Source organism: Macrobrachium nipponense, chromosome 30, assembly GCF_015104395.2.
Source record: "Macrobrachium nipponense isolate FS-2020 chromosome 30, ASM1510439v2, whole genome shotgun sequence".
NCBI classification, from domain to species: domain Eukaryota; kingdom Metazoa; phylum Arthropoda; class Malacostraca; order Decapoda; family Palaemonidae; genus Macrobrachium; species Macrobrachium nipponense.
Genome location: NC_087218.1, coordinates 66,101,069 through 66,124,566, shown reverse-complemented (window position 1 = coordinate 66,124,566; position 23,498 = coordinate 66,101,069). Strand labels below are relative to the sequence as shown.

Below are 23,498 nucleotides of genomic sequence, written 5' to 3'. Positions count from 1 at the left end.
TGGAAATCTAAGTAGAGTATATCTATTCCTCTACTACTGTCGTAAATACCTTAAGCATGTTATGAAAAAACTCCAAGAGGTTTGATAGGCAGGATCTGTTTTGTCTGAAACAGAAAGAGAGAGAGAGAGAGAGAGAGAGAGAGAGAGAGAGAGAGAGAGAGAGAAGAGAGGAGACAGAGATGAGAGAGAGAGAGAGAGGAGAGAGAGAGAGAGAGAGAGATTATAATTTTGAAGATTGTTACATTGTTTCCAACACCTGTAGCTTACAAAGTAGTAGCAGGTGAAGTTTCTTTGGCAACTAGTATAAGAATTAAATACAAGGATAAAAAAAAAATATATACTTTTTTCAGTCTCTATCAATATTTTACTTGTGAGCAGCTAGTGTAATCAACAGCTTTGAGATTTACTCATCAATCTATCCATGGGGTGGGGCACGTAACCAGGTGGCCCCTATAATGTACTATCTTTTGGGAGTATGTGCTTGCTGACTGACCTGCTTCATGGAATAGTAAGTAGGGTTGAGGCATCATCATAACCCCCTTGGCTGATAAAGTTGTCATTCTACCAGTCACTAGACGTCACATTATATCAAGCTTACGTTATGAAGCTTACAAAAGGAATTGAAAAGTAAAAGAATAAGAAATTATCTAAATTCACTTAGAATTTTGTTGATATGTCTTGTTTTGTAAAAACAGAATTGTTTATAATTGAAAAGGAAGTATTTCTTCACAGAAACTGATCGTCTTGAGCAATTATAAAAAAAGTTGTTTCCTATTGAGAAACTAGAAATGAATAACCAGCCCACTAAAATATGCCTTTCAGAGTAATGATTCTGTTGACAATAGCATAATAAAATATGGAATTGTTGTTAATTCTTACCATTTGTATATCAATAAGATACATTTGACCATCAGTTGTAAATTGGGAAAGTTTATCTAAGGGTTTTCGCGTATCTTCTAAAGATCCGCTACGCAAACAGAAGGTTTCGCTTTTGGCGAGCTGAATATTTCTGTCCAGTGTCTCGACATCACAACCCGGATAAGTGGTTGTGATGAAACAGCTGATTTCGTTCACTTCTGTTGTTTACGCCCAATTTTATGTTATTTAAAGGTATTGCATTATTATTCAGCTTTGTTAATAATGTTAAATGAGCTCTCTAGCAGTGCTGTTGATTGTAGTTTAATATTAAGGTCACTGAATGCATAAATTAGCTGCCGGTAGGCAGGTAAGGACCAACCTAGATGGCTAAGGTACTGACAGATTTAATGCCAGACGAAATTCAGGCACTTTGGATGACCTGTTTTTCTCCGATAATAGAATGCATAGTACTTTTAATTCTTAGTCAAATACATGACCAACACTAGGTTACTTTTCCAACGTTTTTATGCATTCACTAACCATTGTTGGTGCAAACTACCTAGGCTAGGTAGCTGTTAACCTACCCTAGGTAGTAAGGTAAACTCACCGACTACTGCGGTTTTGGCCACCCTCCGAAAAAGTACTTTTAACACGTCCTGACACCGGAGATGGTCATCAGTCATGAGTTGTTGGTGGTGGTAGCAGGAGCTCAAGACCTCTACTCTCCTTTTGAAGTAAGTATTTTCTCCAAAGTTAGAAATTAAGGGCATATTTTAAGATTTAAACAGAGGGTAATGAAAACAGAGGGTAATTAAAGGTGTGGCCAATGCAGCGCACACTACCCCAAAACGCTTTCGAAATTTTTACTCACGATTTAAAAAGTTTAGAAGATTGACACCATCTCAATGTTTGTGGAGTCGCTTGTGGCAATAAACTTCCCATTTCCTGTGCTGAATCCACACACCACTTTCATCACAGCAATCGTAAACCCGACTTCTAACCAATACTTATTCAAGGGGACTACGGCATTCTTTGCGGCATTTTGCGCTCTTCAATTGTTTGTCAGTGTTGTCAATTGGCATATGTTTTACCTCCAAACTGGGTATAAGACTTACACAAAACCAGGGAAATAAATGAAATTAGCTTATCTATTTGTACTATATATACATATTACAGCAATTTTATCATTACTGCATTACTATGACAACTAGAATTCATGGAAACAGTTTGTAAATGCATCGGCGTTTGTATGAAGCTCCACTAGGTTGGCAACGATGAGTCATTTTGCTTGTATGTACTTCAGAAATGTCTGTAATTTTTCGGGGTTAATTTGGTTGCAAAAAAGGGATAATAGGTATACATGAATTAAATAAACATTTTGAGGTAACAAAGTAAAGTTAAACTAAATAATGAGTAAAGTAAACAATTAAGGGAATAAAGCTTTGCATCTCATAAACAGTGTAGTCGTCTGCTGCTCGTAACTATGTTTGTGGAGTGAGTGCTTAGGAACCAGGAAAAGCAACGTGGTTCAAGTGCAATTTGGAGTGAATTAAGACCAAAATGTGTATAATTACAATCAAATAAGCACCGTGGAGTTTCAGTTGTGATGGCAGTAAGGATAAAACAATCGATTACAAGGTAAAAATGAATTCAGTTCAAACCATGATCCCAGGAATAAAAAGTTTCATACTTTCACTAATATAGGCAACAAAATGTTGTTTTATTGTGCTGATTACAACTGCAGTCTTGAGTAAGATCAATAAGTGTTACATATATACGCTAACATTGTTCAAATGAGTGCTGGGAAGCCTGGAAAGATGGTGGATTGTCTGTGGTTAGAACGGCAAGTCACGCGATTGCTGCCATGTTGGATTTCAAAACTGCCTTGAAAACATTTTTTACGAAGAGCTCACATGCTTATTTTAATTCGTATGGGCTTTCATATATCACATTATGTTAACGAAACTTCAATATTTTGAATGGCATACTTAAAGTTGTAATTGTATTCTTGTTTCACCAATTAAATACTGAGTGAATAAGGCCTGGCCACGCGATGATGATGGATCGTCTGCGGTTGTTTACCTTACTGCATTACTATGACAACTAGAATTAATGGAAACAGTTTGTAAATGCATCGGCGTATGTGTGAAGCTCCACTAGATTGGCAACGATGAATAATTTTTCCTCGCGTCGTCTGCTCGTAAGTATACCCTAGAAATATTTGTAATTTTTCGGGTTAATTTGGTTGTAAAAAAGGGATAATAGACATGAAGAAATAAATATTTTGAAGTAAACAAAAGTAAAGTTAAACTAATAATGAGTAAAGTAAACAATTAAGGGAATAAAGCTTTGCACCTCATAAACAGTGTAGTCGTCTGCTGCTCGTAACTGTGTTTGTGGAGTGAGTGCTTAGGAACAGGAACAGCAACGTGGTTCAAGTGCAATTTGGAGTGAATTAAGACCAAAATGTGTATAATTACAATCAAATAAGCACTGTGGAGTTTCAGTTGCGATGGTAGTAAGGATTAAACCACTGATTGCCGCCATATGGATTTTGAAACTGCCTTGAAAACATATTTTAGTTTCGTATGGGGCATTTCATCAATATCACATTATGTTGATGAAACTTCAATCTTTTGAATGGTATGCTTAAAGTTGTAATTGTATTCTTGTTTCACCAATTAGATATCAAGTGTGGTTGTTTACCCTACTAATCCTTAGCTATTCAAGAAACATCTATAAACTTACAAAATATATACAGGAGTATATGTGTGTGTATGTTAACTGACATATGCACACTAACTTTTAAACCAATATTACTATTGTCACTGTCACTATAATTATCTGTCTCTATATTACTATTTGATGGAAAAGAATAAGCATCATCATCAAAAGCCATTATTACCAAAATTTATGACATAAAGATTTATAAAAATTTTCGAACGTTGTAACCTCAGGATATGAAAGCCTCCCTAGTCCCACCCCCCCAGGGCTGATGGAAAGTTTACAATTATGCTATTTTTATACATATGATTAAGAGATATCTGGCATCTTTTATGTTCAAGAGTGAGCTGAATGGCTGGTGAGACTGATGACGTCACTGAAACAGAGCTAAGGGGAGGGACTAAATTTACTGTGATATTTGAAAATAAAACTTCGATCATATCAATGTCGTCCTTTTGCAGCGTGTAAAGCGTCAATTTTAGCGACGTGCTGCATGTTTTAGGTTAACTTCCCATTGGTAGCTAGCTAGGTAGTATAGCTATAGTAATACCTAATTGTAGGACCCCATCGGGAACTGGTTTTTGTGAGTAAGAGATAAACCAAATTGAGTGTAATTTAGGTTAGGCTAGCACCTGCCAGACATTAAGTTACCATAGAAAATGCATAGCTAAATCACAACATTGGCTAATCAGTCAGAAAAAATTCACAGTTCATACACATCAACAGCAACTACCACAGAAACGGTCATAAATCAACAATTGTAGCAAAGACAATGATAGGGAGGCATCAGAACCTAGAGTAACCCAGGGTGCCAACTCCTTGTCAACAAATATTACCAGAAATATGGTAAAACATCACTGTGAGACCATTGATCAGAAAATAGATGACTTTTCCACTATGCATAATTGGTGAAACAACAATAAAATTGAATATTTAAGTATACCATTCAAAAGACTGAAGTTATATGTCTTGTGATGGTTGTGTTTGCAATTCGGCTCTAAAATCAGGACCCCATCCTTCCCAGCTCTCATTTTAACAATATTTGCGTATATATGTAACGTTTATTGATATTACTCAAGATTGTAATTGTAATCAGCACAATAAAACAACATTTTGTTGTCTTTACTAGTGAAAGTATGAGACATCTCATTCCCGGGTCATGTTTTGAACCGAAACGCATTTTTACCTTTAATCGGTGGTTTTATCCTTACTGCCATCACAACTGAAACTCCACAGTGCTTATTTGATTGTAATTATACACATTTTGTTCTTAAGTCACTCCAACAAATTTTACTTGAAATATGTGAGTTTGTTTACAGCAAAGCCATAGCGGGAATAATTTTTCAGCCTTGTTGTACATCTGGCAGCCCAGAATACACGAGCAGCAGACAACGGTTTAGTGAATTGTTAATGAGAAAAAATTTGTACTTTTTTGCTAGCACTTTTCATTTATTTAAGTCTATATTACTATTTTGACTTTTTAAAATTTTTTTAATAATTGTATTGCTGAAATAATTTTGTTTTTAATTTTTAATAATTGTGCAGCTGAAACAAATGTAACCTTTAATGTTTACGTGCTAGGAACGGCAAGTCATCGTTGCCAATTTAGTGGAACTTGACACATATGCGGATGCCTTTACAAACTGTTTCCATGAATTATAGATGTCATAATAATGCAATAATGATAAAATTGCTCTAATATCTATGCATATATATTACAAATAGATTGCTAAATTCACTTATTTCCATGGTTTTGTTTAAGTCTTATCCAAACTTTGAAGGGTAAACACTTACCAATTGGCAACAGTGATAAAAAAATAGGAAAGCACGAACAAAACATTGTAGCTAATGTTCACAGCAAAACCATTGAAATTTGTCAGGAATCTGGCTAATTTTACAAAAACAAATATTTTCAAATGAATTATCATGAATATGTAATAAATTTATGCAATTCATAACCTTATTCTGGTGTTTAACTAATTATTTAAATGTTATCTTGCACACACTTCTGCTTCTTCCCGAACAATCGCAAGGTTTCCCTGGTCGCAAACATAAACACCATCATTGTTTAAGATTGTTGTGAAGAAAGTGTACCAGCATTTATGGGTACAAGTGGTGTGTTGATTTAGCAGAGGAAATGGGAAGTTTGTTCACACAAGTGACTTTGCAAACATCGAGATGGCGTCAGTCTTCTATATGTTTGGTGTTTTAGGTAAAAATTTTGAAAGTGTCATGCAGGTAAGTTAGCACTGCACATGGCTACTTTCATTAACTTCTGTTTGATCAGAAATTATGGCCTTAATTTCTTACTTAGGAGAAAACACTTACTTCTAGGGGGAAGTAGAGGTCTCGAGGTGTTGCTTCCACAGAGGTTGGCTTGTGACTGATGTCTAACTTAGGTTACTTTACTGGAAGTGATAGTTATTTTTTGGGAAAGTGGCCACACTATCATACAGGTGGTCACCTGGTCACACAGCGGTGTTTTACCCTATTCTTTATTCCACCATGGAGAATGTAACTCTTGACGTCTTGCCACAAGTGTTAAATGTTCTGGACATGCGCACTTGGAAAGGGAGGCATAAATTACGGTTAATGATAAACATTCCATCACTTGCTAAATTCTTATAGCCCCTCCATTTATCACTGCAAATTATGTCCCCTGCCTTGATAAAATTGTTTGTTTGGGACAAAAAATGAAGACAAAATCTGCCCCTTGTTACATTTTGTCCTCTCAAGACTTTTGCTTATCCACATTGATGACAGTTTTGCATAACTCCAGAACAATGAAATCTCCAGTTAGTTGAAGTTTTGATGTCCAGTAAAGGTTATAGGCGACAGGGTTATGCACAAAGGATATGTGAAGGAATTAATTCACAAAGAGTATTACTCACTCTGCTTTGTAAACCTTTTCCCAGAAGGATCCACTGATCTGTCTAAAAACAAGAAAATCAGGTCAGGCAGTGTGCGTCAAAAGGGGTGACTTGTCATTTTTCCAGAAAACTGGGAAATGATCACCTAATTATGGACAATACTTTTCTTCCACATAAGTGAAGAAGCTGTTGTGATAAAAGAGTGAAGGTTGAAAGCATCCAGGTACTTTAGCATAATTTTTCTTGAAATTTTAATTGGTTTCAATTTTCATGTGATAGGTGATTACACTGTAACAAAAAGCATATACTATAGTGTATAGTGTTTTTCTTTTACAGTGTAATCACTATTATATAAGTTTAAGTAGTATTTCATGAATAGCTTATGCACCATAAGCTCCCATCATTGAAAAGTTTTGACTAATGTCCAGTAAGTTCATAATATACACCTTCCCAACAATAATAGACAACTTAGAAAACTTTGCAAGCCTTTATAATTTTATCCACAGGTCTAATATACATATACAGTGGTACCCCCGTATTCACGACGGATGTGTACCAGACACCCCCCCCCCCCCCCCCCACCCCCCCCCCCCCCCCCATGTGAATAGTTGGAACCCCTATAAAAATGCTGAAAACAGCCTATTTTGTTGGTTGGAACTCAAGAAAAACCCACAAAAAATTTTTATATTTGGTTTTTTTTAAGTTTTATCACAAAAAGTGCATTTTATGATGAAATTGATAAAAAACCAGGAATTTCTGGATATTTCTCATTGAAAAATACTGTAAATGTGCGAATTTTCCGCGAATAATGCGGGGAAACATTCCCGAGAGAAATCCGCGAATGTGTGAGTCTGTGAATCCGGAGAACGCGAATATGGGGGGTCCACTGTACAGTATTTGCTTATCTCTTATATTCACTACACAAAAAATGCCATAATTACCTTCATTCGACCATTTCTGGTAGTATTAGAAATTAAATGTTAGTAAGGAATTAAAATATGATCATTTTACTCCAGCTTCAATGAAATACTTTGTTAGAGTGTGAACAGGGATTCTTTTTACAGCCAAGGCTACCCTAGGCTAGCATATGCTTATTCAAAACTTAGATGTTACCTACAAGGTATACTTAGGCTATTGATAGCATAAGTGTAACATAGCTCCAATAAAACTTAGAAGTGAAATAAATCACACTTCGAACAATGCCATGGATATTTTCCTATGAGCTAATTTGCATATCTATGGCTATGATAACTGCCCTTAAGTTCTGTTATGCATGCACAGCTGTTTCAGTTTTGTTTTATAGGCCTGTGGTTATGGTGGCAAGTTCTAGTATGCTCATGTGTACTTGATTTATGCAAGATACCATTGCTCAAATGCAATCATATTTCCACTCCTTCCTAGCTTCCACCAGGTAACGTGATTTCACACCAGATTCAGCAGGAAATAACCAAGTTAAATAAATGACTAAGCATTATTATCTTATTCTTGAAAATCTGTGGACTTAACATATTTCCATATCTACAGCTATTTGGCCTGTATCCTCCTGGGAATCCTCCCCACACCCTTGTTAACACTGATTAACAAAGTACTATATTTAATGGTATCTAGAGGATACATCCTAAAGTAACTTAGGACCAGAGGGGTGAGGGAACCCTCTCTTAACCTTGTATACTTATTTCGATTTATCAAAGGTTATGGGTCACCACAACCCTAAGTGTCTTCCGTTCTTAATAAGTATTGTAGTTTAGTCTCTACACCGTCTTGTGAGTGATATTTTTCCACAGGTGTGTGATTGTTTCAAATATGTATGTACATATAGAGATAGAAAAGCTGCCTTTAAATGTTAAAAGAAAATTTTCATACGACTTTCACTTTCTTAAGAACTTTTACTGAATGATTACTATGGTCATGGTTGCCTTGTATACTTGGTCACGGTTGCCTTGCATACACACCAGCAGCAGGGGTCTTTCCTTTGGCCTGTCATGTCAGCAGGCCCAAGGAGGTTGCAGTGCATTATCTATCTCAATAGGAACAACCAGCATGGCTTTGGCAGATAATCCTTGGCCACCTGTTATCCTTGGAGAGGCTTGTCCTGCATGGGTAAAACCGCCTGCATTCACTTCAGTGGCAAGTGAAGTGACAGTTATCAACCCAAGAGACCCTCTCTCTGCCTTTGAGAGGAGAGATCATAGTGGATCTTGCTTGGTGGCTGAAGACAGGGATTTCCTTGGAGTAATTACTTTGAATCATCTACCTGTGGAGGTACTTCTGTTGACAGATACATCAAAGGAGGGTGGGGGTAAAAACTGCCGTTAACTGAAACTTGGTGATTTATGGTGCTTAAGGTGCTGATAACCGGTTAATGACACCCCTGTTAGGTATGCTATGGTACCATAATTTTGTTATGCTGATAACCGGAACTCGGCCTGTTATGGTGCCATAAATCACAGATTTTATGGCACTACAAAACTGGATCATCGTAAACCGAATCCGCCAATAGCTGGGACTGCCTGTACGTATTTGTATTGCCTTGCTAGTCCTACAAGCATTTCAAGAACATGGTGATGGGTCAGTCAGCTGTGGTGATGAGCAACATGACCATAATGGCACTGTCAAATAGCAGTGGAAGATGGTATCCATTCACTTTTTGTCAGTTGGCAAGGGTCTCAGCAAGGTACATTTTGGGTATGAGGAATGTTCACCACACAACTACGTAAACAGGGATTTTGTATATGGAACTTACCCAGTTATTATATAGTTAAGAGCTTCCTACCAATGGCAGCCTAACAGTTGAAAATCTACGGTAACGCTAGTTTTGGTTACACTGTAGCTGGAATGCCCCGCCCACTACCAGGGCTTATATAGGGAACAACCTGGCAGAGAGCTTCAATTCGCTTTCTACCAGCTCCCGTTGAACATCGGTGGTTTTAGGCAGCCTGCTTCATCATATTGTGTTGCTGGGTTGGGAGTTCTTGGTGAAGTACTCTGTTTTATTTTGCGATAGCGCATTCTTTCAAATATGTCGGATTCTAGTACAACTAGTGTTAGGTTTTGTTTAGATGTAGTAAATGTAGAGGTAAAGAGTGCAAGTGAAAAATCACTTGTGCTGAATGATGTGAATGGGATGACAAGTATAATGGAAAATTTTTAGGCCCCATCAGGACAAGATGGATAAAGATAGCAAGGGGAAAGCAGCTGCTAGGGCAGAAAGTAAATCTAGTTTAGGTAATATTCAAGCTGCTGAATTGGTTGAAGATAGCATAATTGGTTTGCATGTAATTCCTGTTGCTTCGCCAATCCTTTCTTAGATTGGACAATCGGGGCAGTAACGAGGAAGACAGAAGATGGCCTGGTGATTGCAGAAGACATAGCAGCAAACTTGTTGGGAGCCTTTTCATGTGTGGACAAGGCTATTAGAGATGGATCGGCAGAGTTAGCATTTCTCTCTCGTTGTGTATTCTGAAGGAGAGGGGTTTTTGGTGTTCCTTCATTACCAACACAGAAATCTGCATTACTTTTTGCCCCGCTGGACAAGAAGCACCTGTACCTGCAAGATTTAGTGCAACAGAATTTGTCGTCTTTGCAGAAAAGTCGACCAACAATCTTTTGGCGCAATCATCGGAACATCTCAAGGAACTTCAACAGGTCTTTTTCTCCTCCCCAATCCCAGGCTTTTCATGGGGCAAGACAGAGAATCCAGCAAAGTCCCTGTACTAACCTGTGACCTCCAACCAGGTCTATTATGAAGACCACCTATAAGACTGCAAGCAAGAAGTGAGGAGTGCATCCTTCGTGCGCCTGTAGGAGTCAGGTTGGGCCATTTTTGGAGGGAATGGAGTCTTAGAGGAGCAGGGCCTTGGGTAGTCAAGATGTTCAGGCAAGGTTATGTCATTCCTTTCAAAGAAGGCCCACCTTTGGTCAAATCGCCAATAGTATTACTGCCTACTCGGTGAAATCAGAGAAGTTTATGGCCCTCTCTTGGGAGGTGGAGTTACTGCTTCGCAAGGGAGCAGTAGAAGCAGTAGAGGATCAAACCTCAGAAGGGTTTTACAACAAATTCTTCGTGGTCCCCAAATCTTATGAAGAAACTAGGTATTTAAGTGAATACCGATAAGTCTCAGATCATTCCCATTCAATGGATTCTTTATTGGGGAATGATTTCGGACTCTCGGAATTTTTGGGCTTTTCTTTCCCCCAAAAGAAACTCTTGTCTCCTTTGTGTCATACGGTTCCTGTTCCTTCAGGAGTGCTCGGCGGCTCAATGGATGAGCCTTCTGGGAATACTGGCCTGTCAAAAAGTTTGTGAAGTTAGGGAAGCTCCAACATGAGGCCACTGCAACTCTTTCTAAAAGAGAATTGGAGCAAGAAAATTTCACAAGATTCATTTATGTTCCTGATAACATCAGAAATCAAACAAGACATTCAGTGGTGGTCGTCAGAAGAAAGACTTCGAGAGGGGAAGTCTCTCCTCTTGTTGAGCCCAGACCTAGACTTGTATTCTGATGCCTCAAACCTAGGTTGGGAGCTCATCTGGGGAACATGGCTGGAAGAGTTCAGAAGTTCCCACTTGAATGTAATGGCTGAAAGAGTTCAGAAGTTCCCACATAAATGTAAAGGAGTTAAAGGCAATTTTTATAGGTCTGATAGCCTTTTCCTCCCTAATTCGAGTCGAGAGAAAACAGTAATGATCCACTCTGACGATTCAGTGGTTCTGTCGTATGTCACATTCCTTTTCCCTTTTTCAAGTGACTCAGGAACTTCTCCTTTAGGCAGAAAGGAATCAGGTGTCGTTGCTGACTCGCCTCATCCAAGGGAGGATGAATGTCCTAGCAGATGGCCTAAGTCGCCAGAATGAGGTCCTTCCGATGGTGTGGACTTTGGATCAACTAGTGTGTGAGGACCTTTGGAGGCTATGGGGTCGACCTTCTGTAGACCTCTTTGTGACCTCGAAAAACCTTAGACTCCCAAGATTCTGTTCTCCAACCCTGGACCCTCCCACCTGAAGAACAGATGCTATGCTGCAAGACTGGACCAGTTTGGATGTCTACATCTTCCCTTCCTTCGGTATGATCAGGGAGGTCATAAACAAGTTAAAATTTCACCATAACGTATCAGTGACTAATGGCTCCCTTTTGGCTGGGGGAAGAGTGGTTCCCAGACTTGATGCAATTACATATTAGTCGACTTCCCCAGGCTCCTACCTCAAAAACAGTCTTCTCAGACAACCACTTATTCAGAGCTTCCATCAAGGATTGTCCGCTCTGGCTCTAACAGGTTACAAACTGTCAAGCGGCTCATTAGATCGCAAGGATTTTCTAGATTTGCGAAGGCTATCGCCCAGTGCAGACAACCATCACCCAATAAATTATACCAATCTAAGTGGTCTACCTTCAGAGGGTGGTGTAACAGACTCAAGGTGTCCTTTTCTGAAACAACTATAAGTCAAATAGCTGACTTCCTTCTTTACTTGAGGAAGTCCAGGAAGTTATTGACATTAATGATCATGGACTATAGAGCTATGCTTAGTTCAGTTTTCAAGCATAGAGGACTAGATTTGTCATCAAATCAAGATTTAAGTATCTTATTAAGTCTATTGATGTCACAAAACAAGTTGTTTCTGATGTAATTTCTTGGAATTTAGACATGGTTTTGAAATGGATTCTAGGGCTGCCTTTTGAACCTCTTCAGTCTGGTTCTCTCAGGGTCCTAACAAGGAAAACTATCTTCATAGTGGCTTTGGCAACAGCAATGTGTTAGCAAAACCCGAGCTATATATAAAAGGATTGGGTTTTCACAGGGGGATGCAGTATGTTCCTTCTTTCTGGGATTCCTGGCAAAGAATGAGAACCCATCTAATTTGTGACCATGCTCATTCACCATCAAGAATTTGACAAATATTCTTGGGCCTGAAGAGGAAAGGTTGCTATGTCCAGTCAGGGCCTTGAGATATTACCTTCAAAGAACAGAAAAAGTTAGGAGTTCTTCGGATCTCCTTTGGTGCTCGGTCTGGAATCTGACTTGTCAAATCTCCTAAAATGCCTTATCTTTTTTTCTAAGAAATTTGATTTTAGAAGTTATTATTATTAATAGGTGTTAGTTTTTCCAGACCTCTGAGTCTCAAGTAGACTCTTCTCGGGCTGGTTTCTCAGGGATCAATCCTGAAAAAAAAAAAAAAAAAAAAAAATTAGACTTTATTTGAGAAACCCGTCTTATTTAAAAAATTTATGATTTATTAATTGAAAAATCCCTGCTTTCCGCAAGAATATTTTTCATTTCCGAACTCCGCAGATAAATAGATCTTTGCTGGGTCCAATTTGGGCACTCAACAAGCAAAATCTGTACTGTCATGGGTGTTTGACATCTGTTACATTTCACTGGGTCAGCATGTGGTGTTGACATCAAGTGACCATGTGAGAATCTTGTGTGTCTATACGTAGCCTTGCTAGGATCACCTCTTTTTTGCTCTTTCCTCCTGTGAGGATGTCCTCCATGCATAGACTTCAGTTTTTTATATTTTTAAGTTTATTTGTTGTTGGCACAGAGGCCCATTCTTCTTTCCAATCCTGGTAAATTAATGTTTTAACTGATTTTACCCAGTCTGACACTGGGGCATATGAAATTGTTGGAGGGATAGTGCAGGCTAATTTGGCAGCAGAGTCTGCATATTCATTTCCTTTATTCCCACGTGTGCTGGGATCCAACATATTTCCATTGATATTCCTGATTGGAGGAGTTGATGAATTTTTATTTGAATTTCCTGTACTATTTGGTTTCCTGGTTTATACTGTCTTATTGGCATCTATAGCGCTACGTGAGTCACTGAAAATAACAGAGACACTTCCTTTGCCCAGATATCATATCTAGAGCCATCTGTATGGCTGTGACTTCAGCAGTAAATACTGATGATATTGAAGGTAGGCTTTTTTTACTTAACATATTTTTCGAATATGGCAGATGCTCCTACTCCAACATTATTTTTGGAGCCGTCTGTATATATCATAAATTTGTCGCCTTTTCTTCTAATGTGCTCCAAAGCATGTTGGCGGTACATTTCCGTACTTGTCATTTGTTTTTTGAGTAGGTAAGACAGGGAGGTACATATCTTTACTCTATTTAAAATCCATGGTGGTGGCAATTCCATTGGTGGGTGAAAAATTGGATTCATATTAGTATGTTCATTATGTATCTAGCTCTTTTTGGGAAAGAGCTAGTACTATTAACTGCTGTTACTTGATTACAGTTTTGGAAGCAGTAAGTTGCAGGAGACGATCCTGCTTGCATTGAAAGACCTCTTTGTAGTATTGTTATTAAATTACGGTGATGTTTTAAGGCAAAAACACCTGCCTCCACCAAAAGAGAGGTTTGTTGGGGACGATCCGGAAAGCTCCTGTGGCACAATAGCACGCCTTCATGGGGGCACTGCATCGATAGATTTTAATGCAGATTCTGAGGCGGATGAATATATTGGACAGCAGTAATCTATTATGGATAAGACTGTTGCCTTATATATCATTAATAATGTCTCGCTTTGCTCCCAATTAGTGTGTGATAACTTTTTTAATATGGCAAGGGCTTTGATGCCCTTGGCTTTAATGTATTTGATGTGCTTCTTTCCAATTTAAATGTGATCAAATATTACTCCTAGATACTTGATTTTTGTACAAAATTGTATTTCAGTGCTATAAAGATGCAGTTTGATTGTTTGGTTCTTCATCCACCTTTTGTCGTTTGGTAGAAGACGATTGCTTTTGTTTTATCAGTTGAAAATTTAAATCCAACTGAATTTGCCCAACTACATATATTTGAAATGGCAGTACTGAGAACTCTCTGAGCATGTCTCAGATTACTACTCGTATAGTAAATGACAAAGTCATCAACATATAAACTGTTTTTTACACCACTTGGTAAATTTATAGTAATGTCATTGATTGCTAAAGCAAACAATGTACAGCTCAAGACACTACCTTGAGGGATTCTTCTTCCAGTTTATAGGTTACTGAGTAGGAATTTTCTACTCTTACTTGAAAAGTTTCTGTTTGTTAAGAAGTTCTTAATAAATATTGGTAAGTGGCCTCTTAGTCCCTTGGAGTGGAGTTTTTGCATGATGTTATGTTTCCATGTTGTATCGTATGCTTTTTCTATATCAAAAAATATAGCTACTGTTAATTTCTTTTGTTCAAAGCCTTTTTTGATATGATCTTCTAAATGTGTTAAGGGATCTAGGGTTGATCTGCCAGCTATTGAACAGATTGTGTTGGTGTTAAAATGGATTCTTTGGTTATTACATACGTTAATCGTGCATTAACCATTTTTTCTAAGATTTTGCATAGGCAACTTGTTAGAGATATCGGTCTATAATTGGATGGATACTTGCATCCTTTCCTGGTTTGTTTATTGGAATAATTATGGCATGTTTCCATTTATCAGGAAAGACACGTTTTAGCCAGATACTATTGTAAAATTTTAATAAATATGATTTTGCTATAGGAGCTAATTTTTCTATCATTTCAAATGATATTTTATCATATCCTGGTGCAGAGGGATGACAAGAGTTGATGGCATTATCTAGTTCATCCATGTTAAAAATATAGTTTATATTCCAGGTCTTCAAGAGTTTCAAAATTGAGTATTATATTTTCTTTTTGTTTTCTGATACTTTGAAAATGTGTATCTAGGCTGGAGTAGCACTGATGTTTTCAAAATGTTTCCCAATTATGTTTGATATTTCATAAGTATCATGGTATATTTTTCCATTTAAATGTATTGCACTTCTTGGAGGTCTTATATGTTTTCCATTGATTTTCCTTATCTTTTGCCAGACATCCCTTGTGGATGTGTTTGAAGATATGTTTGAGACATATTCCTTCCATGATGCGATTTTTTCAGCTATTACCATTTTTCTAAATTTGGCTGTATATTTGTTATATAGTGGTTTAATGTGGTTAATTGTTATGTTTGTTATAACTATTTTGTTTAATATGTTTATACTATAGGGCAATTTTGTTGAGTGATTTAAGGCGAGTTTTGAGTCTGTTTAGATTGCGACTCAATATATTTTATTTACTTAATGTTGTTAATGTTGGATTCCACCATGGGACAGGGGATTTTGTGGAATGTGTTTTGGTTTTTTGGAATACTTTTATCTGCAGCATTTATTATGAAAGTTTGAGAAGGATTCACATGTAGTATTTTGATCTTCATTATGTGGGAATGGTGGTATGTTTCGTGTGTATAGGAAATATTTATCCCAGTTAGCTTTTTGGATATTATATCTTGTAGGTGGCAATATTTTGACATTACTTAAGTAGTTCAGAATGATTGGGAAATGGTCACTTGTGTATGAATCGTCTAGGACGTTCCATTCAAATTTCTCCGCTACATCATTTGAACATAATGAAATGTCAATTGAAGAAAAGGTTAGGTGTGTATTTGAAAAATATGTTGGAACTTCGCTTTCATTGAGACAATACAGATTGTGTTTCATTATAGTATTCTCTATGTTGATTCCGGATGTGTCAGTGGGGTTATTAATATCCCATAATGGATTATGTGCATTAAAATCTCCTACTATAAGTAGTGGTTCCTGTATACTTTTGCTAATAAGTTCAGAAAAATCACTGAAATTTGCATTGAAATTTGGTTGGTTATATAAATTACAAATAGTAATTTTACTTTTATCAGGCATATACAGTTAATTGATGTTATTTGATATGGCATAGATGGTATGTCAACACGGTTCATATGTAATGCTATTATGAACGTATATGGCTGTGCCTAATTTTCCACCGTCAGTTGGTGAATAACAGGCAATTTTATAGTGTTGGATATTTGTAGGGTTACTTCCTATATGTTGTAGACATATGCACATTGGGTTGTGGTCTCGTATAATTCTTTGTAATTCACCCAGACGTAGTCGGGTTAAGAGACCATTTATATTCCATTGAATGATTTTATATTCCATTATTGGGAGGAATTGGTGTTAAATTCTGTAAATTGATTGCTGATTTTACTTTATCTCGTAGTTTATATGCATTTGAATTTATTTGTGGTTTTTTAATCGTTGTATTTGTATGTTGGTTATTAGATTCTGCAGTTGTTTGTTTTCATAGTTGAATATTAATAAGTCTATTTTTGATTTTATAATTTCCTTTTTGTATTTTAAGGATTCAGAACATAATTCGTTCTCATGTTGGTGTGTTAAAGGGCACCTCCTTAATTTGGTAAAATTGTCAATACAATTTCGTACTGTGTCCTCTGTCTTGGTAGTTAGTTGGTTATATGTACATGTACTTACAAAGCATTCATTACAACCACAAGATGAAGCATGTTTGGTAATGTTAATTATTGGTTCTGAAGTTTTTGGTCTAGCTTTAGAAATTTCTGGTTTTGTAATTCTATTGTTCCTTTTCTGTAGTGATAAGGACTGTTGGTTTGAGGGGTTATTTGTTTTGTTGTTGTTAATGGGATATTTCGGTCTTGTGGATGGTTGGGGGGTGATAGTTATATTTTGGTTTGGTTTAATGGTATGATTTTTCATTAGTATTATTTGATGGAAATTGTAAAGAGTGATCTTTACTGTCAGATGTTGGCTGTTTGATTGAGATTGAGGGTAATTGTGTATTTCCACTTGTGATGAGGTTAGTTTAATATCCTTTTTAAAATGTTCTCCTGGTGTAGTTGGAGTCTCTCTGGATTGATTGTAATTTTCAATATTTACTTTTTTTCCCTTAGGTGGGGTTCTTTCTAGAATTCTTTTCTTTTTGCCAGTTCGATTATCATCATTATTTAATTCTTCTTCTATTGGAAGTTCTTTTCCATGGATACTGAATCATCTATGTTGGTGGTGGTATTGGTTGTTGTAATATCACTTTTATTTTGGGTTTCAGTATTATTGGTATGAAATCCAGTTTCCATGTTTATACTATCTTGTTTGTCATTGTGCTGTTTGATGTCTTGATTTTAGTCACATTTGAAAAGGTGGGGGTTTTGGATGGATTGTTAACGCCTCTTACTTTTAGCTCAGTCTGGCTTCCATGACTGACATTCCTGTCCTATTTATTAACAACTGAAGTTCCTGTGTTATTTTATTGGTAAAAATGAAACACTCCTTAGATTTTGCGTGATGGGCTAGTCCACAATTAATACATTTTGATTGTTTACAGTTCCAATTAGTGGTATGGTCATCTGATGCACAGACTGCACATATAGCTTTATTACGGCATCTTTTGTATGTGTGTCCATACCTTGAGCACTGTGTACATTGTAATGGTTTAGGAACAAAAGGATGAACTTCTCTATTTTGTCCAAGAATTTTTATTTTAAATGGTAAGTCTTGGCCTGTAAATTTTATTTTGGCAATGTTGATATTTTTACTTTTATCTTTCCTACTTGAAATAGAGTATATTTCTAAATCGTGGATATTGTTATATCTCAATTTTAGGGAGTCTAGCAATAGTTGTTTTGAAGGAAGCTCCTGCTCGCTATTGGGTAGGATGACTGTACCCTGTACATAATTCAATGTTTCATGGCTTGTAATTATTACCTTTATATTATTTATTTCTGTTATACTTAAAAAGGCAGTGGACTGCTTTTTATTGGTTACTTGGATAAGCCATTCATTGTCCTTGATGTGTCTGCATTCCATGTCTTGTGTTGGATATATGTTAAGTAATTTGTTTTCTAGCATCGCTGCTGAGATTTTGTTGTCAGCTTTGAGGACTAGAAATCTTGACCAATTATCTGGTCCAAAGAGGTCATCAAAATGTACCAATGTGGGATTAAGTCGGTAATTTTTGTTTCTTTTTGGTCCTTGTTTTATGTATGTTGCTTGTCTATTATGATTTTTATATTTTTCTGTATTGCTGAGAGGATTATTTGTCTCTAATTCAGAATTATTGTTCATCATATATGGTTCCATGTTACGATATTGGAGTTTACCAATTTATTTTTGTTTTTCTTTTGTATTTATGCACTCTATTTGGTTTTCTGGCTCTGCTGCTTTTACTTGGAACAGGGTGTTCCTTTGTATCTTTTATAGTACTTTCAACCACTTGTGGCAGTACCTAGGAAATTCGGGAGTGACGTGCCAATGGTCATCAACTGTGCCGTAGTTTTTCCATCATGGGGCCCAGGGGTACTCAAAATCATTTATTTCACAGTTCATAAATTTTGAGTTTTTACACAAGAAAAAAAAAAAAAAAAATTCTTGAAAAGATATCAGTTGGCCCTTCGCGAAGTTAAATTTTCTGCCAAAGGCACAAGTGAGAAAGGACTCCCAAATGTCCGCATCCCTACCCTACCCAAAAGGGGATGGCATAACATGATTAGTATGGCCCAAGTGTAAGCAGAACCCGCTTGCTAGGACTAAGAGTATTATGTTAATACAATTATCCCCATTCTAATCACATTATGGGCAAACTGGATAGAATGCCGAGAGTTCTATTCCTAGAACCAGGCCCCCCCCTGGAATCCGTGGTCCAGCTCCACAGAATAGTTCCGCCTGAAAAACGTCCGAACATTGTCGGGTAGATGATGGATCTACCACAGTTCTCACTATTTTAGCTTCGGATTTAACTCCACGTTAGCCATGATATTGTTTTTCTCATTTATTTGCTTTCAAAAATTTTGGCAAAAAATGGAAAGGTCCACATAAGTTTACTCGAAAATATATAATGTCATATGGGACTCTTGGGTTCGAACCTGGGAAGAGATTCCTGAGGTTCGAGAGCCCCCTCACCAGATTTTAGAAGTGCATGCAGAAATCCAAGAGGGCAAATTAGCCACAATCAAGGTCAAGGTTCATGAAGTGAGAGTGGTCATGACTTCTCTCGCCTTCAGACATAATATGTCATTTACTAAAGTTGTGGAAGCAACGTTCTGGAAGTGTAGGTCAGTATTTGCTTCACACTACCTAAACGATGTGGAAATTGTCTTTGAGAACTGCAACACATTACGACTGATATCTGTGGCTTGCATTGTGTTGGGAGAGGAGGCATAGGGGATCTGACTTCCCTTTGCTCATTTTCACCCTGAATAAGGTACGTATTGTGTTTGTTGGGAAGCCTGGAGGTACATTTGTGGTTGGGTTGTGACAGTCTTTTATGGTTATGGTGTAGTGCAGTGTGTATTTTGGTAGCTTTGCATGCAGCATTTGTACTTCCTTGCTCCAAAACCCCCACTTATGTAGAGGCGACTCTGGGCTAGACAGCCACATCCTCTACGAGTCAAGTGGAGCACCGACCAGAGGCAGAAATGATCTACAGTGCTCACTTGCCAGGCAAGGAAACAACAAGCATACTATTTTATGCTGGCAAACTTTTATTTCAATTTCATATACACAATGTAATGAGGTAGAATTTGCCCATGATTTCCACCTCCTTTAAATGTGGAATCTGCTATATAATTACTGTTTAAGTTTCATATACAAAAATGATATTTTTATAATAAAATAAGGTTTTGTATATACTTACCCAGTAATTATATGATCAGAGCCCACCCACCTCCCCTTGCATGTTAGAGCACAAAATCAACTGACACTCTCTGACAGGTTGTTCCCTATATAAGCCCCAGTAGTGGGCTGGGCATTCCAGCTACTCTGTAACCGAAGCTAGCGTTAATGTAGATTTTCAATTGTTTCAGCTACACGGAAAGAGGTAGTGTTAGGTGGTTCAATCCCTCCAGCTGCAAACTTGGAGATCATCCAGCATCCCCTGTGAGAGGGAGGCTTTTCTTGCAGGACTGAGCTGGAGATGTCCAGAAAAGTGGGCCATCCTCTGTGATGGATGTCACAGAAGGAAGCTCTCCAGACAGATCTCTTCAGCAAACAAGCAGTTTCCTTATCTACCTTTGTTGAGATAAGCTCCTCTCAGTCTTAAGCTAGGTTATCAGGTGGAAGGGCATGAGAATCCAAGGATTGAGATCGTTTGCACACATGATTAGCACCAGATATGGAAGTAGCAGAGTGAAGACAAGTAAGAAGGCCTAGGAAATCACAGAAAATATGCTTGGATATAAATAGACTAGATGTGAATTAAAGCAGAAAGTGTGCAATATAGAACAAGGTAGTGAAAACTCGTGTCATGTGTAACCCCATATGGGAAAAGCTGACATTAATCATACCGATGGTGATGGTTGCTTGTCCTAGTAACCTCCAGTTTTAAAAGGAATATGTAATGCATATTAAATTTGCATGGAGTTATTGAAAAATGCAAGATTTTCAAGTAGACATGAAAAATGTGTTCTAAAAATTCTCTACAAAACTTATGCAAGGAGAAAATTACCATATTCTCAGGTATATTTAAAGCGTTTGAATGAAAATAATAATTTCTTTGCATTCATCAGTATTGTCTTCTTTTTAACTATGTAAGTCCATATGCTTCACCTTTATTTTACAAAGGGTATGCTGAGTGATCCTAGTAGTAGTTCCTGTTGTTTTTTAACATATAACTGTACATGTACTTGGACACTTATAAATACTTTTGAATGACCTGACCTACTAAAAAGTAGCTATAATTAGATAGATAGTGATTTATACTTAGATCTAGCAGTGCTGTTGGTATAAAGTGCTAAAGTGTATTTCCTCTTTCAGGTTTGTGAGAAGCCTAACAAAATGTTGGCTGATGTTGCAGAAGAGCTTGTTTTCTACTGCACTGATGACAGGTTCTTCATTGAGCCAATCAACTCCAAACAGCTTCTGATTATTGACCGCGTTAGTCGAGAAATCACCTTAGAAGAAAACAGTGGTCAGATTCCCTTCAGTGCCTCTCGTAAAACTGTGTATGGACTTGTTGGAATCATACATTTGATTGCTGGTCCTTATTTAATCTTAATAACAAAAAGGATTAAAGTAGGGACACTAAATAAGCAAACAATATGGCGTATGTGTGATACAGAGATTGTTCCATATGCTAGAACAACTGCCTCTCTTACTTCAGAGCAGAAAGTATATAATGATGTATATCTTGGTATGATTCAACAAGTGCTTGCAACACCATACTTTTATTTTTCCTACACATATGATCTGACACACACACTGCAAAGGCTGTACTACACAGCAGAAGACTTCCTTCAGATGGCACTACATGAAAGAGCAGATGTAAGATTTGTTTGGAATCAGCACCTCTTGAGAGACCTGTGTGTCCAACCAGAGATGAGTCCTTTCTGTTTACCCCTAGTCCATGGATTTATATCTATAAAGCCATGCAGTATCAATGGTGAATGGTTTACTTGGGCACTGATATCTCGTCGAAGTGTGTATCGAGCGGGGACACGAATGTGGATGAGAGGTATAGATCAAGAAGGTGCTGTGGCAAATTATGTAGAAACTGAGCAAATAATTGAATTTAGAGATTTTCGATCATCATTTGTCCAAACCAGGGGCTCCATTCCGTTATACTGGACTCAAGAACCTGATTTACGCTATAAGCCTCCACCACTAATTGCTAATGCTCCCCATGAAGAAGCCTTTGGCAGACATTTTGAATCACAAGTACTATGTTATGGCAAACAAGTGGCCATAAACCTCATTGATCAGAAGGGCAAAGAAGGTAAACTGTGTGAAGCATTCAAACATTTAATTACTACCAGCAATCGGCAAATGATTCGTGACAATGTCCGTTACGAATACTTTGACTTCCACCATGAGTGTCGAAAATTACGTTGGGATCGTTTAAGTATTCTCATGGATCGTGTTACTCCTGATCGAGAAACGCTAGGATACTTTCTCTTCCGTGATGGTGTTGTACTACTGGAACAGGATGGAGTTTTCCGCACGAACTGCATAGATTGTTTAGATCGTACAAATGTGGTACAGTCCATGCTTGCCAGGAAGCAGCTTCAAGCTGTCCTAACTAAAATGGGTATTCTTAATGAAAACCAGAAAATTGAAGATCAGTTTTCATTTGAAGTGATGTTCAAGAACGTTTGGGCAGATAATGCTGACATTGTAAGCACAGAGTACTCTGGCACTGGTGCCCTCAAAACTGATTTCACACGAACTGGAAAGCGTTCATATATGGGCGCCTTGAAAGATGGGGTGAACAGTGGTATTCGTTACATTAAGAATAACTTCTTTGATGGAGATAGACAAGATTCCATTGATCTGTTCTTGGGAAAATATCAAGTTGAAGAAGGTGAAGGTGCTGCTCGTCCCTGTCCCTTGAAGGAGAACAGAGATCCTCGTTTGTATTTCCTACCGGGAGCTGTGTTCATTTCGATTCTCATGGTTTTTGCTTGTGTTTTGTTGCCTTCGGATTATTCATCATTTACTCTTCTGTCTCTGCTCTTCTGGGCTGCTATGACAGCTGTTGCTGTAATAGCTACATTTAAGCAAGGCCGTCAGCTTGTTAATGCCCCACGTCTCTGTATGTCAGCTCTCAGTCACTTAACAGTTCCTCCGAGAGGTGGCTAACATTTAGCAACTTTGTTGTAAATGATTAAATGCTGGTCTATGTTAATCTTCAAATACTATGAACTTTAGTTCAGTGTTGCTCTATCTGTGTCTTTCATCGCAAACTCCTGTTGCTGATGTAGTTTTGGTTATTAATGAGATGTTAATTGTATGAAATGTGAAACAAATAAAGGTAAATATGTTGGGATTTTTCATAATGATTTTTTATTTCGTTGAGTGTCACTAAGCTGTAAGAATATGTCCCTAACTAATAACAGTGTGCTAATGGAATTTTGGATATAGTATGTGTTACTTCTTTATGATTTGAAGTTAATTTTTTGGTATTTAAAAAGGTTGTAATTTGTCGTTTTAGATAAAAGTTGCAGGATACTGCAGATGGAATTTAGGATTACGACATAATTATAGTACACTGTTTCTCTGTAAGCAATTGCAGCAAGTATATTTCTGTACAAGCACATAATGAAAATTTGCCCATCTAATTGCATCCTCTCTCTCTCTCTCTCTCTCTCTCGCTCATCCTCTCTCTCTCTCTCTGCTCTCATCTCTCTCGCTCTCTCTCTCTCTCTCTTCTCTCTCTCTCTCTCTCTCTCTCTCTCTCCTCTCTCTCTAAAAGGCTATCACCAAGTCCTCCTTTAGAC

The 23,498-nt window shown here is 37.5% G+C and overlaps 1 protein-coding gene across 2 annotated transcripts; it reads left to right on the top strand.

Moving 5' to 3' along the window:
- Positions 1-994: 994 nt before the first annotated feature.
- Positions 995-23,053, top strand: LOC135202573 (phosphatidylinositol-3-phosphatase SAC1-like). 2 transcript variants are annotated; one of them, XM_064232072.1, is made up of 2 exons: positions 995-1,110; positions 21,040-23,053. In XM_064232072.1, exon 2 carries the CDS (start codon positions 21,061-21,063, stop codon positions 22,858-22,860), a length of 1,800 nt encoding a protein of 599 aa, XP_064088142.1. In that variant the 5' UTR covers positions 995-1,110; positions 21,040-21,060; the 3' UTR covers positions 22,861-23,053. The 2 variants fall into 2 exon arrangements, with proteins under 2 accessions (XP_064088142.1, XP_064088141.1); XM_064232071.1 differs by lacking the exon at positions 995-1,110 and adding an exon at positions 1,824-3,058.
- Positions 23,054-23,498: the final 445 nt, after the last annotated feature.

Excerpts from the sequence above, each read along its gene's own strand:
- LOC135202573 (XM_064232071.1), top strand. The coding sequence starts at position 3,029 with ATGAATAATTTTTCCTCGCGTCGTCTGCTC. Across the intron at positions 3,059-21,039 it reads TTTCCTCGCGTCGTCTGCTC|GTTTGTGAGAAGCCTAACAA; the intron begins GTAAGTATACCC and ends TTCCTCTTTCAG.